General features: G+C 38.2%; 1 protein-coding gene and 1 long non-coding RNA gene across 6 annotated transcripts in view; one reads left to right on the top strand and one right to left on the bottom strand.

Annotated features, from left to right (window-relative positions):
- LOC122564138 (uncharacterized) overlaps positions 1 to 11,828 on the top strand; it is a 66,087-nt gene extending 54,259 nt beyond the window's left edge. The window contains exon 3 of the long non-coding RNA XR_015752388.1: positions 11,786 to 11,828. This is a non-coding gene — a long non-coding RNA (uncharacterized LOC122564138). The remainder of the gene's footprint in view (positions 1 to 11,785) is intronic.
- lrwd1 (leucine-rich repeats and WD repeat domain containing 1) overlaps positions 1 to 16,826 on the bottom strand; it is an 83,447-nt gene that overhangs the window by 35,205 nt on the left and 31,416 nt on the right. For 4 of the 5 annotated variants that reach the window (XR_006315826.2, XM_087977523.1, XM_043718743.2 and 1 more), the window contains exons 2-7: positions 15,859 to 15,992; positions 15,435 to 15,669; positions 13,924 to 14,043; positions 13,389 to 13,541; positions 10,838 to 10,951; positions 5,356 to 5,661 (exon numbers count right to left, since the gene is read on the bottom strand). Coding sequence is in view for 4 of the 5 variants with exons in the window: in XM_087977523.1 (XP_087833649.1) it covers positions 5,356 to 5,661; positions 10,838 to 10,951; positions 13,389 to 13,541; positions 13,924 to 14,043; positions 15,435 to 15,669; positions 15,859 to 15,938 (1,008 nt within the window). In the remaining variant the exon portion in view is untranslated. The remainder of the gene's footprint in view (positions 1 to 5,355; positions 5,662 to 10,837; positions 10,952 to 13,388; positions 13,542 to 13,923; positions 14,044 to 15,434; positions 15,670 to 15,858; positions 15,993 to 16,826) is intronic. The other variant, XM_087977524.1, reaches the window with a different exon arrangement.

The raw sequence follows: 16,826 nt of genomic DNA, 5'->3' as shown, positions 1-16,826 counted from the left end.
AAAGGGGGCCTATAACAGAGCAACATCAGCCCCGGTTTTCCTTCATGAAATAACAGCTAATGGTCTATTAGCAATTAAGTTAGAACTAAGACTATTGACCCACCAGTAACCAAAAATCGCTAGGGTTTCAACCTTAAGGATGGCAGCTTTTCACTCTGTGCACATCTTAATTTCTGTTGAAATTTCATCATCATACAGCATGGTAATAGAACCTTAATTCCAACTAGTTCACACCAACCATGTTCCCAAACTGAACTAGTCCCACCTGTCTGCATTTGGCCAAAAACTCTCCAAACCCTTCCTATTCATGTACTTATCCAAATGGCTGTTAAAATGTTGTAACTGCACCTGTATCTACCACTTCCTCTGGCAGTTCATTCCACACACTAATCACTCTGAAATAAGTTGCCCCTCAAGTCCTTTGTAAATTTTTATCCTCACCTTAAAAATGTGCCCTCTAGTAATGCCCCACTTCAGGAAAAAGACCCGTTCATTCTATCAATGCTACTTCATGATTTTACAAACCTCTATAAAAAAGGTCACCCCCTCAACCTCCTACACTCCAGTGAAAAAAGTCAACTTATTTTTATAACTCAAACCCTCCATTCCCAGCAACATCCTGGTAAATCTTTTCTGAACCCTCCCGTTTAACAATATTCTTCCGATAACAGGGCAACAAGAATTGTACACAACACTCCAGGAAAGGCCTCATCAACTTCCTGTACAACCTCAAAATGACGTCCCAACTCCTATACTCAAAAGATCTGAGCAACAAAGGCAAGCGTGCTAAAAGTCTTCTTAACCACCCTGTCTACCCATGACATCAAATTTCAAAGAACAGGATTGCTCCTCAGATGCTGCCTGACCTGCTGTGCTTTTCCAGCACCACTCTAATCTAGAGTCTGGTTTCCAGAATCTGCAGTCCTTGTTTTTACCCTCTACCATTAATTGTATAAGTGTTTGTTTTACCAAAGTGCAATTTACCTTGCCTTTAATCGAAATTAAACTCCATCTGCCCTCCTCAGACAGTTACAAAATTGATATTGATCAATTGGGTCAATCTTGGATTACCTTCTTTACTGTCCACTGTGCCATCAATTTTGATGTCTTTTTCCATCTGTTGTTCCCTAATCTTACCTTTTATTCTAACAGGAGCACAATGCGTCTGAACTCTTGTTATTGCATTTTTAAAGTCTTCAACTTGTCAGTTGCCACTTTACTGTGAACAGTCTACTCCAATCAAAATTTAGAAAGTTCATATCTCATACCATTAAAATTTGTCTTACTTCAATTAAGAACTAACCTTGTTGTGCTTCTGTTCGCCGAGCTGGAAATTTTTGTTGCAAATGTTTCGTCCCCTGTCTAGGTGACATCCTCAGTGCTTGGGAGCCTCCTGTGAAGCGCTTCTGTGGTGTTTCCTCCGGCATTTATAGTGGCCTGTCCCTGCCGCTTCCGGTTGTCAGTTTCAGCTGCCCGCTGTAGTGGCCGATATATTGGGTCCAGGTCGATGTGTTTGTTGATGGAGTTTGTGGATGAGTGCCATGCTTCTAGGAATTCCCTGGCTGTTCTTTGTTTGGCTTGCCCTATAATGGTAGTGTTGTCCCAGTCGAATTCATGTTGCTTGTCGTCTGCGTGTGTGGCTACTAAGGATAGCTGGTCGTGGCGTTTCGTGGCTAGTTGGTGTTCATGGACATCAACTAGCCACGAAACGCCACGACCAGCTATCCTTAGTAGCCACACACGCAGACGACAAGCAACATGAATTCGACTGGGACAACACTACCATTATAGGGCAAGCCAAACAAAGAACAGCCAGGGAATTCCTAGAAGCATGGCACTCATCCACAAACTCCATCAACAAACACATCGACCTGGACCCAATATACCGGCCACTACAGCAGACAGCTGAAACTGACAACCGGAAGCGGCAGGGACAGGCCACTATAAATGCCGGAGGAAACACCACAGAAGCGCTTCACAGGAGGCTCCCAAGCACTGAGGATGTCACCTAGACAGGGGACGAAACATTTGCAACAAAAATTTCCAGCTCGGCGAACAGAACCACAACAACGAGCACCCGAGCTACAAATCTTCACCCAAACTTTGAAGAACTAACCTTTTTGGAAGATTTATCCTCTTCCATAACTAATTTTGGAAGTAATAGAATTATGATAACTAGTCCCAAAGTGTTCCACTACAAACACTGCAGTCACTTGCCCTGCTTTAATTTCACAGAGAAGGTCAAGTTTTGCTCCTTGTTTAGTAGGAACATTTACACATTGATAAAGAAACTTTTCACAAATGCCTCACCATCCAATCCTTTAACATTATACCAACCCCCTTTTGTGCTCAAAAGGTAAAATTTATACAAACTTAGTTTTATTGACATTCAATAAGAGGGGAAGCTAATACCACATGAATGGTTTTCTAACATGTCCAGACTTTCTTTTAAAAATGATTCAGAAACATCATTTAGAAAAGTATCCCCAGCATTTAACAATTTTCTCCACAAACCCTATGAGCCTTTCAGGATGTCACATCAGCTACAGGTAGTTCTTTAACGTATGGTTGCATTCTTACACAACCCCACATTATAGAAAAATCGTGCTTTAGAAATAGCGCTTAAAGTGCTGGTGATGTAATCGCTTTATAGCTAACATGGTTTAAAAGTTCACACTTTAGAAATAACATCCTCAATTTGTCAATCACATTGCAGCAAATTTGTGTTGACAGAACGACCTGTATTTCTATAGCTGCACTGCAATGACACCAGTGCAGATTTAGGAAATGCCTACTCTTACTTTTCATTATTTGCTTTAACCAGTTCCTGATTTTTAGGTCTCCATACCAGTGAAATGGTAAAGGATCAAGCCATAGGCTGCCAGCCCTCTGTCAGGACCATTGCTCAAAACATAACTGTACAAAGTTAAAAATCACAACACCAGATTATAGCCCAACAGGTTTAATTGGAAGCACTAGCTTTCGGAGCACCGCTTCTTTATCAGGTGGTTGCTAGTGCTTCCAATTAAACCTGTTGGACTATAACCTGGTGTTGTGTGATTTTTAACTTTGTATACCCCAGTCCAATACCGGAATCTCCAAATCACAACTGTACATTCAGCTCATTGATGCACCAATTCATTCTTGCACAATTTCCTTTTGATGCTTAATAAGCAGATTTAAAATAGTTTCCAGTTTAAGTATTCAACTATCTCTTATTGGAAGTTTATTGCACTTTTCTACCTAACTTTACTTTGAGAAACTCAACTCAGCAATGTAATGGTGATGAAAGCAACAATGCCACATTGTGGTAATAGCAGGTACTACTATATAATGTGAAATAAACAGCTATATGACAAAAATGGTTAGTGTTCACTATGGTGCTCAACAGTTAGCTAATGCGAATAGTTGTCAAATATGATACAAGTCGTTCTGGTATAAGACACGTTTTGTCAACGTGAATCGGTTAGAACTTGACTGACAAATTGTGGACGCTGTTTGGATAACGCAAACTTTCTACTAAATGGATATAACAATTTTCTATAGCGACTTTCTAGAACAATCTTCTACAGCAGTTTTCTGTGACGTGATTTTCTATAGCACCAAGTTGCAGAGGAATTCAACTATCATATTATAGCAGAACAATGTGTAGTTTATGTTATAAATGCAAAACCTTCAAATGTCAAACTAGTCCTGGTAGGACCTGCAGAAAACTCCTACTTCCAGGCTTTTTGTTGCATTACCAGACCATTAAGCGGTGGATTGCCCTAATTGATGCCAGCAATTGTCAAGAATCTGTTTCATTCAACAGTTGGTTGTGTCATTGCTATGTAATTCAGCTTCCTGTTTCCAGGTTCCTGATCAAGGACAGGCAAAGTGGGATGAGGCACCAAATTTACTGCAGAACGAATTTCTGGTTAAAGGGAATCCAGTAAGCATCAATATAGTCTATTCCATTTGATTCAGCATTCATAGGAATGAATGGTGACCTGGACTGGCTGATCCTAGATTTTGGGCTTTGATCTAGCATGGAATCTGAGAAACAGAAGTGGGATGGTGTATGCAAAAGAGCTGGAAGAATAGCCTAGTCTCTTACACCAAGCAGGATGGGTGGAAATGTGTTGCCTTTAAAATGGCTATAGCGCCCCAAGAAGTTCAAGGACCTTCACAACCCATTCAGTCTTCAAGATCCACATTCTGCCTTTCTCAGCTTTTTTTTGCTTAGCACTTGCTCATTCTTCACAACAGCTTCGTTCATTCTTTTCTCTCCAGGCATCTCCTCATATTCCCATCTGAATAGTGAACAGTAACATGCCTTACCATGCCTCACAATTATACTTTCAATCCATCCACACTAACATTTTGCTGCTGTGGCTTCTGCTATCCACTTTATTCCTTGGAGGACCAAAAGAGATAATAGTGAAGTGTGAACTGCAGATCAAGGTGAGTGAAGTGGAAGACAGGTAAACAGACTTCCAACTGTTGGAAATCATGTGTCAAGCAGTGACAGCACACTCTCAGAAAAGACACTGGGAGCATTAGCTTCTCATCCAGGCAGTGCTAATTTTCCTGTTTACTTTTGAGAGCTTCCTGGCCTTAGTTTCATTACAGAAGCATTCCCCATTGTGCTCAGGAACTCCACAGGAATTTCCTGCAAGTTGCAAACCTGCCTGGGCTAAACCTGATTGATAACTCTTTGCCACTTTGTAGGACTCCTACCCTGCACTCTCCTCCCCATGGCAATCAAAACTCTGCCCTTTGTCTCTGTTCACATATGAAGAACAATCAAAACAAGGGACTGGAAAACAGTTAGAAGCCATAGAAATTTGCCTAACGGATAGAAATGCTTTTGCTAGGAATGCTGTGGAGAAAAAAAAAACGGTGTTCAGAAAAGCAGAAAAGGTGCTGAATACAAAAAAAGTGTTAAAAAAACTTTCAGACTTAACTTATAGAAAGAGGAAGTAGTAGAAAATAAACTTACATATTAATTATTTGTAAAATGAAGTGCAAATATTTCTTTAAGCAAACACTTTATCCAGACATTAAATTTTTCAGAATTGATAATATAGCTGTTTTTGTTCATTAATCCAATATAGTGAGCAATCTGCAAAAGTGTGGGGAAATTGTGTCCCTTGCCATGTTGGACACTTGCCACATTATAGATCCAACTTCTATACCAAGGCACTTAGACTAGTTATGGGAGTATAGAAACATAAGAATTTAGGATAAATCTGAACAAAGGAACCATTCCAGATTTGCTACACTATTTATATGGTTTAGGTAAAACTTTTAGCTCCTCATAAAATGATATAAACAATCCAAATATAGGTTGAGTTGAAATTTCAAGCCAATTACCTTGTATTTTGGTCTCTTTCTCGGAATACTCTCTTCGCTGACAACTGGTGTAGCTGAATGATCCCTCTTCGTAGTACTCGGTTTTGTTTTCATGTCAACTCTACTGGCTTTGTTGGGGTACTTAGCCATCTGAGCAGATTGTCTTTCTTTTCCAAGCTGAATTTTCATACTTTTTCTGGAAATGTCTTCAGTGTCTTTTTTGGAAACTTCAGAAATGACTTGCTTTCTGCTCTTAGTGGTATCACGTGCAGTAAAACGCCTGGTGCTTCTGGTTGAAGATATTGTAACGGAGGACTGCTTAAGGACCTAAATACAAAACAAGAATGTGTGAAACAGCAGCATTTAAAGGAAAAGCAATGTAACACTGCCACTATCATGCACGTACTGGAATTGCACTATCCCTTCCATATTGGGTTCTCTCGTGTAGGAAGCGCAAAAACTCAACTGTTCAACACTCAGGAACCTAATGAAACTGGACGAAAGATGATACTAACTATAGGTACAAGATCCTTTATCCGAACATCCAAAAACTGAAAAGCTCTGAAATCCGACAGTTTTTTTGAGAATTTTTTTCTCATTAACAAGATTGTTTGCTCGTCAAACAATTAACCCAAGTCAATACCCACTCGATGTGCGTCACTCAGGTGTGACATTGAAGGCGTGGCCAAGCACCGACAGGCCTGAGGTCTGTGAACGTCCCCAAGTTGACACCCACTTGATGTGTGTCACCAGATGCAACTTTTTTTTTGGGGGGGGCCTGGCCAAGCATGTTCTTAGTTAGAAGTCTGCTTCTCCAGTAAGATGTTTATAAATTTCACCATTAAACTGACACATTCTGAAAACCGAAAAATTCCAAAAAAAAACACTGGTCCCGGGCAATTCAGATAAAGGATCTTGTATCTGTACATTTCCTCAGACTGGCTCCTGGGAAGAGCAGTTGATTAGGAGGAATCATTCAATATATAGGGGTGATGATCCTTGCTTTCTTTCTTCAGAGCTATTTTGGCATGAGGGAGTCAAATCTCCAAGGTGAACCATGATAAATATTAGAGACGAACATTGGCTTCTCTCTTGATAGAATCTCACTTCTAAATTTCAACCAAAATGTAATCTTTATTTTCCCTCCCCAAGATTGCAAATGATTTTTTTTTCCTATGGAAGAAAATTATCAATATGCATCAACACCAAAATATCTAGCTGGGTTGACTTGAAGATGGTGGAAAGAAAGACACAGGAGTGTTAAAACAGCTTTAAAAGGATAAGTGACCAGACAAGAGTTTTGGGAAGAACTTGGTAGAGAGTATAAAGTGGGAAAATGTGTAAATATCTATTCAGTTTGGTAGGAAGAATTGAAAAACAGAATACTTTTGAAAAATGAGAATATTGAAATTCAGGAGATTTGGGTATCCTTTCACAAATCAAAGCAAGTTAATATGCTGGTACATCAAGCAATTAAGAAGGCTATGGTATGACAGCTTCTATTGAAAGGGGACTGCAGTATAAAAGCAAATATGTTTTTCTGCAATTAAACTTCTGTAAAACTTCATCTTGGCATACCAAATACAGTTTTGAGTCTCCTTACCAAAGAAAGGATATATTCGCCTTAAAGGATTTGTAACACACGTTCACTAGATTGAACAGCTCACTCATTCCCAGGAATCAAAAGACGAGATTGAATAGAATGGGAGGTGACCTAATTAAATTTAGAAAATTTTTAAGGGGCTTAACAAAGTAGATGCTGAAAAAAAGTCTTTCCTGACTAGGGAGCCCAGAACTGGGAAACCAGTAGTGTTCCTCAGTGTTTGATCCACTGTTGTTCATCACTTTTACAAACAATTTGAATGAGAATGTAGGAGAAATGGTTCCTAAGTTTGCAGATGACAGCAAGTGATGGTATAGTGAACAGTGAAGGTTATAGAGTCATAGAGAAGTACAGCACAGAAACAGACCCTTTGGTCCAACTTGTCCATTCTGACCAGATAAGCTAACCTAATCTAGTCCCATTTGCCAGCATTTGGCCGATATTCCTTTAATCCCTTCCTTTTCAGATACAGCATTTAAAAGGCATCTGGATGGGTAATTGTACCAGCCTCCACCACTTCCTCTGGCAGCTCATTCCATACACCTCCCCCCCCCCAGTGAAAAGGTTGCCCCCCTGGGACCCTTTTACATCTTATAACTTCTCACACTAAACCTATGCACACTCCCCACTCCAGAGAAAAGACATTGTTTATTTACCCTATCCATGCTCCTCATGATTTAATAAACCTCCATAAAAGGTCACTCCTCAGCCGCCGACGCTCCAAGGAAAACAGCCCCAGCCTGTTCAGCCTCTCCCGACAGCTCAAATCCTCCAACCCTGGCAACATCCTTGTAAGTCTTTTCTGAACCCTTTCAAGTTCACCACATCCTGTTACAGCACTGGGTAAACTCTCCTGCTTAATTTAAAACCAGCAACGCAAAAGATTTATCCAGTGCAGTAAATCTTTAAAAATTTGACTGGCCAAGAACTATTTAAAGTAAAAATTAACAACTTTATTTCTTAAAGTATAACAGAGAATAATTAACTAACAACTATTTACACTTTATTCCTCTAACCTATCTTTTATCTTCCCTTCTATAATATTAGTCTGATAAACACCCAATTAAGATTTACGAAACCACACTTAAAACCAGGCAGCTTTCTGCGTCACAGGTTACTGATCAAAAAGGTATTTCTAAGAGAGCTATTTTTCAAGCAGTCTGCTTACAAGCTGGGCTTGGCAGTTCTCCTCTCAACTGTTCAATTTTCCCTTCTTATACCCCCAAAGCATCAGATTGTCAATATGCTCAATTCAAATTGGGTTGGAGTTTGATACATTTTTTGGGGTACAATTTAAACCGATTGGCCGAATTCAAATTTGTGTTTTTGTCTCATAGCAATAGACAATAGGTGCAGGAGTAGGCCATTCAGCCCTTCGAGCCTGCACCGCCATTCAATATGATCATGGCTGATCATTCCTAATCAGTATCCTCTTCCTGCCCTTGATTCCTGCCCTCCATAACTCTTGATTCCACTATCTTTGAGAGCTCTATCCAACTCTTTCTTAAATGAATCCAGAGACTGGGCCTCCACTCCCCTCTGGGGCAGAGCATTCCACACAGCCACCACTCTCAAGTTTCTCCTCATCTCTGTCCTAAATGATCTACCCCATATTTTTAAGCTGTGTCCTCTGGTTCGGCACTCACCCATCAGTGGAAACATGTTTCCTGCTGCCAGACTGTCCAATCCTTTCATAATCTTATACGTCTCAATCAGATCCCCTCTCAATCTTCTAAACTCAAGGGTATACAAGCCCAGTCGCTTCAGTGTAAGGTAATCCCGCCATTCCAGGAATTGACCTCGTGAACCTACGCTGCACTCCCTCAATAGCCAGAATAGCAACTCAGCAAATGCTGTTTGTTCTGAATCAAATGTTACTTTGTAAATTCTCCAGTACTTGCCAAGTCCTTCACTCCCTTAAAAGGTACATCCACATTTTAATAACTATCCTTCCAATAGGAAGACCAGAATTGCACACAATATTCCAAAAGTGGTCTAACCAACGTGCTGTACAGCCGCAACATAACCTCCCAATTCTTATACTCAATGCTCTGACTAATAAAGAAAAGCATACCAAATGCCTTATTCACTATCCTATCTACCTGCGACTCCACTTTCAAGAATCTATGAACCTGTACTCCAAGGTCTCTTTGTTCAGCAACACTCCCTAGGACCTTACCATTAAGCGTATAAGTCCTGCTAAGATTTGCTTTCCCAAAATGCAGCACCTCACATTTATCTAAATTACACTCCATCTGCCGCTCCTCAGTCCATTGGCCCATCTGATCAAGATCCCACTGTACTCGGAGGTAACCTTCTTCACTGTCCACTCTGGATCTTGATCAACTACGCCACAGGGCCAATGAATAACAGATGGAGTTTAATTCAGATAAATTTGAGGAGCTGTATTTTGACAAGACAAGCACAGTTAATGGTGGTGCGCTAGGGAGTACGTCAAACTGAAACCTAGGGGTGCAAGTACATAGTTCCTTGAAAGTGGCATCAGGAGGATGAAGGAGGCATTTGGCATGTTTACCTTCTTGAGTACAGGTGCTGGGACATCATGTTACAGTTGTACAAGACACTGGTAACGCCACATTTGGAATACTTCATACAATTCTGGTCATCCTGCTATGGGAAGTATGTTATTAAAATGTGAGGGGTGCAAAAAAGAAAAAAATTTTACATGGATGTTACCAAACCTGGAAGGTTTGAATTATACGAGGAGAAAGTGAGGTCTGCAGATGCTGGAGATCAAAGTTGAAACTTTATTGCAGGAACAGCACAGCAGGTCAGGCAGCATCCAGGGAACAGGAGATTCGACGTTTCGGGCACAGGCCTGTGCCCGAAACGTCGAATCTCCTGTTCCCTGGATGCTGCCTGACCTGCTGTGCTGTTCCAGCAATAAAGTTTCAACTCAGGTTTGAATTATAAAAAGGAGAAGTCGGGGCTTTTTTCCTTGGAGCGTAGGAACTGAAGGGTGACCTCAGAAGCTTATAAAATTATGAGAGGCATAGATAAGATGAATTTCCACAGAAAGGTGGGAGAGTCCAAAACTAGAGGGCATAGATTTAAGGTGTGAAAGGAAAGATATAAAAGTGACCCGAGGGGCAACTTTTTCCACAGAGACGGTGGTACGTGCATGGAATAAGCTATCAGAGGAAGTGGTAGATGCTGGTGCAGAAACAACATTTAAAAGACATTTGGATAGGTACATGAATAGTAAAGGTTTAGAGGGATATGAGCCAAACGCAGGCAAATGGACCTAGTTCAGTTCCGGAAACCTGGTTGACAGGGACAAGTTGGGACAAAGGACCTCCTTCCATGTCATCTAATTATATTTACTCAGGAGGTGGGGTTAGCCATTTAAAACAGATGAGGAGAAACTTCTTCACTTAAACAATTGTAAATCTTTAGAATTTTCTACCCACAGAGAGCTGTGGATGCTCAGCCATTCAGCATATTTAAGTTTGAGGTCAATGAACTTCTGGGACACGGGGAATCAAAGGATCTGGCAGTAGGATAGGAAAGTGAATGTGGAGGTTAAGTAATGATCTTATTGAATAGTGGAGAAGACTTAAGCAGCCCCATTACCTTCTTCTGTTCCTATTTCTTAAGTGTTTAATATCAACAGTGGTTATCCATCAATACTGATGGATGGGAGAATATCCTACTACAGAAATCAAAGCTTTGCTGTCAATGGAGGAGATAAAGAATAAATGACCATTCTGTTCACAGTGTTTGTGTCAGCATGCGATGGTGAGGATCGCTACTTCACAGAATACATAATTCTTGCCTGCTACATTGTACTTTTCCTTCCATTTTGATTTATCTCAAGACAAGTGGAAAATGAGGAAAAGAAATCCTTAAAATTATACAAGAGAACAAATTAGTCCTTACATCAGTGACATTTGCTTTCATTTTTTCCTCATCTTCATTTTCTTCTGCATCAGAGGATCTCTGCTTATCTTGCTGGAGTAAAGAGTTCACAAATTCTGTAGCTATCGTTTTCACCTAGGAAGGAAATTAAACAAGTATAAGTGGATGAAGGAAAACAGGCTCTGTCCACAAAGTTGTAGGTTATCAGAATATAGAAACAGAAACAGGTTCTTTTGCATCTCAGTCCTCTTGTGCTACTCATCGAGATCATTGATCTGTGACCCAACTCCTGACCATTTGCCTTCATAGTTCAGCGAACAAAAAGAAAATCTGATTCAAAGTTTACTATGGAGTTAGCATAAATTGCATTTGCAGAAGAATGTTCTGTTATTAAGTGAGTGTACTGTACCTTTAAGTGAGTTAAAAGCAGCAGAACTACCTGACAGAACCAAGTGTTCTGAAAAGAAATATAATGTAACATTTGGTCGAGCAAACAAAACAGATTTGATTTAGGGCAATCAATTTAAATTATACCCCAAAGAAATACCAAACTCCAATCCAGTTAGAATTTAGTATATTGATAATCTTAAAAGCCAATGACACAATCCAATGCTTTGAGGGTATAAGAATTGGGAAAAGTGAACAGTTGAGAGGAGAACTAACAAGCCAACGACATCGGCACAGTGCCCAGAAAATAGCTCTCTTAAAAAGGTTCCTTTATGGATCAGCAACCTGTGAAGCAGGATCCCCAAGAAGAAAGGAAGACTGGAATTCAAAGAAAACTGAAAGCTGCCTGGTTTTGAGATAAGAAGTGTTGTTTTGTAAATCTTAATTGGGAGTTTTAATCGGACAAGTATTATAGAAGGGAAGGTGAAAGATAGGTTAGAGGAAGGAATTGTAAATAGTTGCAAGTTAATTATTCTCTATTATACTTTAAGAATTAATGTTGTTAATTTTTATTTTAAATAGTTCTTGGCCTATCGAATTTCACAGATTACTGTACGGGATAAATCTTTTCTGGGTTGTTGGTTTTTAAATTAAGCAGGTGAGTTTACCCCAACAGTTCCAAACTTCTACCACATTGAGCATTCGTGTGTTTCTGTATTTAACTCCTAAAAGATTTGATATCAAATTTTAGACTTACTACTCAGATTTCCCAACCAGTAAGCTGTTTAAAATAATTAAAAATACAGTAAAAACTACAGTCAACAGATTCAACAAGATATGGATTATAAACATTTTGTTAGTTCAAAATATCAATTAAATAATTTTGCATTTTGAACTTCCATACAACTCTACGTTGTAATTACTGTGCCAAGTCCTAGTCAAATGGCAACTGACTCTGCGGTATCAAATTACTCAAATCTGTCAAAAATGTTCTCAGTTCCAACTGTCTGTTAAACTGGCTTCAACTTGCCCCATTTACCTTTCCCCATAGAGAGCAGACATCAAATGGTCTTCAGGTAACTGACTAAGTGTGTGTTGTGATATGCCAGCCATCTTTACATTTAAAAGGCTATGCTAGAGACCAGGCACATTCATTGTAAGTGGTTTCATTGGGGTCTGCATCATGTGACCTTCAGACGACCTCTCCCAGAATGCTAAGCAACAGATGAGAGTAGGCTGGAGCACCCCAACCCAGCAATTGCTTTTTAAAATCTTTCTATTCACCTTTGGATAAATAAATCTTCTCTACTATATTAGGATTAAGAATCATGAAATTAAAATATATGAATATTTTTTTCCTTAAACTTAACTTGCATTTGATTTAATGAAGGATGAGCAAGAACAAAACCAACCAGATTTGAAAGAATTATGTCCACATTAAAGTTTAAATTCATTTGTAAGTGATCACAGTAATGCTTTTAACAATTTAATAAACTCTACTTGTCTCACTTACATGAACTGACTGAGAAATGAGGCTCTGAATGCAGGATGTCAAGAACACACTGCTTCAGGAGTCATAGTTACTAATGGTCTAAATGATAAGCCTTCCAGTGATTCAGAAAGAATTCTTATTCTGAAAGTTAATCATCCTTAACTCAATGGGAGCAACTGTCTACTTAAAAACATTTCTAAAATAATACTCCTTGTAAATTAGCAAATTGTTGTTTGTAAAATTCCAAGTTGTTATTTCAAATATTAAGTATATAAGTTAAGAAGGTTGAAAAATAAAAGTAAAATTGTTACATTTAGTGTGTAGATATAGCATACAAAGATATTTATTCTATAACAATGAATATGTGAAACAACTAAGCAATTGTTTAGCAGTGAAGCATAGCACAAGACAATCCCAATATACGGATGCGTAGAGTAACGAGAGGTTGGTTTGCTCGATTGTTCCACGAAATGTCCAATGCCTATGGTCATAATGGGAAACACTAAGGCCACTCTGAAGCAGAATAAGAGAGATTGATTTCAATATTATCGTGAATAATTCAAAACAGATTATGAACCCTGTGGGGCACTGCCTTTAATGTCATAACAACCAAACCAATTCCTTCACCTACTTAACACAAACAAATTGCGAGGATCACAGACTACATACATGGAACGAATGTGGAAAACTTACTCTCCACTTGGTGAATTCTTTCAGAGAATTTGGACCATACTTTATTTCAGCAATTGCAGATTTCACAAAGTCTTTTTTAATAGCACTGATCTCAGCAGCTGTTGGAAGTTCAGAGAACTGGATCTTACAATATTTCTCCCAAAAATTAGTTACCTGTAGAAAATCAAAACAAAGAACTGATACGCTAAGAAAATGTGCATTGGCACATCCTTTCAAAAGTATTAAGGCTTGCTTAGGAACATTCCAATTAGTGACAGGGAAAGCAAAACAAAAGAATTGTTCATGGAAAATCAGTTAAAATAGCCAATTTAAAGGTTTAAACATGTATTTTATACTTAAACATCTCATAACGATACGAAATAATTAAAAAAGGTCTAATAGATACTTAACAGCATTATCATTAACTTCTGATGTGTTTAGGATTTGTCATAAATTAGTTAAATAGAATCTAACAGTGCTAACTCTTAAACCTAATTTAAAGCAACCCTAGTTTCACTAAGAAAAAAAAACTGTTACTTTAATATCACGCACTCACTTGAGACATTAGCTTCTGGCTGTTAACGAACTTCAGATTATTTGCTCTGGATGTTATATCTTTGCCATTGAGTTGTCGAAGATTAGGCAACAGGTACATTACCTTGTAGACGTCAGAGATCTAGAAAGAAATAAAGAGTTACATGTTATTATGTAATAATGTTACAAAATCATGAGACACTGATTTACAGAATTCTTCCTTTAATGCTTTCTTCCAGTTTTTGCTGCATTATCAAGAATTAGTTATCTATAGAACTCTAACTTTCCTTTTTCCCTCATGGAAAATAACATTGGACACAACAAAAAAATGGTAAAAGCAAACAAAATACAAGTTATAATCATCCCATTTTCATTGTCCTGCTTGTGCAATGATGCCCCAATGAGAAAGACGGTGGAAATGCATTTTCTGGTTCTGCAAAAGTCCTATGTTTGCCTCCAAAAACTAAGCAATATTTCACCCTCTTGACACTTTACACTTTGAAAAAAAAATTACTCAATGGGTTGGCTGATGGCAGTGCTGAGATCTATCCACACTGTAATGGTGATTGATGATACTACAGTAATAGAGATTCAATCCATCCCACTCCATTGCCCAAGGATCCAACCTCAGCTGCAAAAGTTAAGCACTACAGATTTGGGACACTAAGAGTGCGTGGAAAATATCAAAAATAAACCTGGCTCAGAATTACTGCCATGTCTCATTGCAATGACTTAGAACAGCACTGACGTAGGTTTGGAGGCATGAGCTTCAAAATGTTTTACAACATGTTCTATTAAGTGAGAATGCTGACAAATCTGCTGCATACTTTCAACAGTTTTTTTTTTAAAAAAGTTCCATTACTTTACAGAGCCTAACTGCTGCTACCCTTATCTGTATGATCTACAGGAGACTTCAGACCCAAAACAATATAGCTGACTCGCAACATGCTCCCTGAAATGGCCTAACAGACCTATCAGTTCAACAGGCAATTACAGATGGCCAATGAATGCTGGCTTGGCCAGTGATACACACATCCAGTTAAAGAATAAGGAAAATAAATACACAAACTATACCTCAGGATTACTAATGTGTTATGCAAATGGCAACCAATTTTTAATTTGGACACATATAACATACAAAAAGGACACAAACTTCAAATCACAGGAAATTCTGACTTTAGATGTTCACCAATTACCATAAACACAAATTAAGATGCTGACAAAGCATTAAAAATTGAAGAGCAAGTTTCTTTTCTTGTTTACGTAGTTGGGCATTATTCCTTTATACGAACTCATTACTCTTTCCTTCCTCAGGGCAGATCCAAGAAATAGTGAGATGGTGCAGGACTTTGCCTAACTAATTAAAGTAGGCAAATATTATGTGCCATAAAGTGAGGGAGAAAGAGAAGCAAACCTGAAATTTATGTAACCATTTACAATGGGAAGTTATGCAAATTTTAACCATTTAAATTATGCCAAAAGTTTATCACAATCATATCGTTCTTCAACTCAATGTGTTTTCAAATCACTTACTGTTAAGTACAAGTTATCTTCACAATTGAGATCCTCAAGATTCTTAAACTGGTTCAGTGTTGTAATTTGTTCCAATTTATTATTGGCACAGTTGAGAAGCCTCAGGTTGGTAAGGCCCAGATTGTTTGGAAATTCTGTCAGTAGATTTCCAGACACATCAAGTTCCTCCAATGTCCGTAGCTGGGAAAATAACTTTCGATCGAAATCACTTGTTTTCAAATTCAAATTGGAAAGGCTGAAGAGAAACAGGGAGAAAAATATTGACTGATTAAATCTGAACAACAACTGAGTTATCGATACCACTACAATTTGCTCAAGTTCTACACAAGCAGTTCTTGTGTTCCATGTCAACTGATACATGAGATGCAAATTACTTTGTGAATGTTTTATGAGAAAGCTATAATATTTCATCAATTATTCTTACTTTATTTTCTTGATTTGGCCCAAATTGGAGCATTTTGGAGTTCCTTTTTCAAGCAACAGTTCTTTTGTGATCTTCGTCATTCTTGAAATTGTTTTCTAGATACTAGAAATATTATCCCCTCACTCACGGGAAGTCTAAACAACAAAAAGCAAACACATTGCATTGGAAGGTCTGTACAGCAATGTCTAGCCAAAATTATTAGACAAAACCAAATTCTCCCAGTCTGGAAACCAATAAACTTCAACTAAATCACTTAATTAAATGTTTAAACAACTGAAATTCCAGACATCTTTGCAGTGAATATTAGCGCTGAATTTACAATAATTAAGTCGAAAGATTTTGCTACAGCAGGGAGCAATATGGGAACAATAGGTTTGTGCCTTACTACATATTAAATTAAAAAGTCACGCTGCTATTAAAAAGGCCAAGCCTAATAAATTATGGTACTCAACATTGAACTGAACAGGATTTAAAACATTCCAATTAATATTATTAGAGGTCAATGACGTTCTAATATTGGTGTTAGTCATTAGTGCTCAGTTTCTTAATTTTTTAATAAATTTAGTTGAAGCTCTAAATACATTTTTGTTCATATTGTTGCAAGTACAGTTTTCTAGGATGGCCAGATTCCTCAAAATCATATTTGTGCTCACTCAGAACAAAAAAAAATTCTATAGGAATTCAGAATTTCAAAAACCATCAACTTCTGTGAACAAGTGCAGGTTCTAAGCATAGTCAGGTCAAAGTTTGCATTTTATGTTTTAACATATGAAGCCATGAAATGTTATTTCCAGATGTTTGCATTAAAAAAGAATCCATCTAAATGTGTATCTTCCTAAACCTAATTATTCATATTTTAGGTAAATAAAGAGGATGACAGAAGTGCCACCACTTGCATCGTTTTCTGGAGCACCCCTTCACCAACTTGATGACCTTGTAATTTTATTTTCTCAATGGCAAGTGTCTTG

Source organism: Chiloscyllium plagiosum, unplaced genomic scaffold, assembly GCF_037043375.1.
Source record: "Chiloscyllium plagiosum isolate Xiang-an unplaced genomic scaffold, Cpla_swu_hap1 HiC_scaffold_31, whole genome shotgun sequence".
NCBI classification, from domain to species: domain Eukaryota; kingdom Metazoa; phylum Chordata; class Chondrichthyes; order Orectolobiformes; family Hemiscylliidae; genus Chiloscyllium; species Chiloscyllium plagiosum.
Note: the sequence above shows the minus strand (reverse complement) of the source record. Positions and strands in the feature narration are given on the sequence as shown.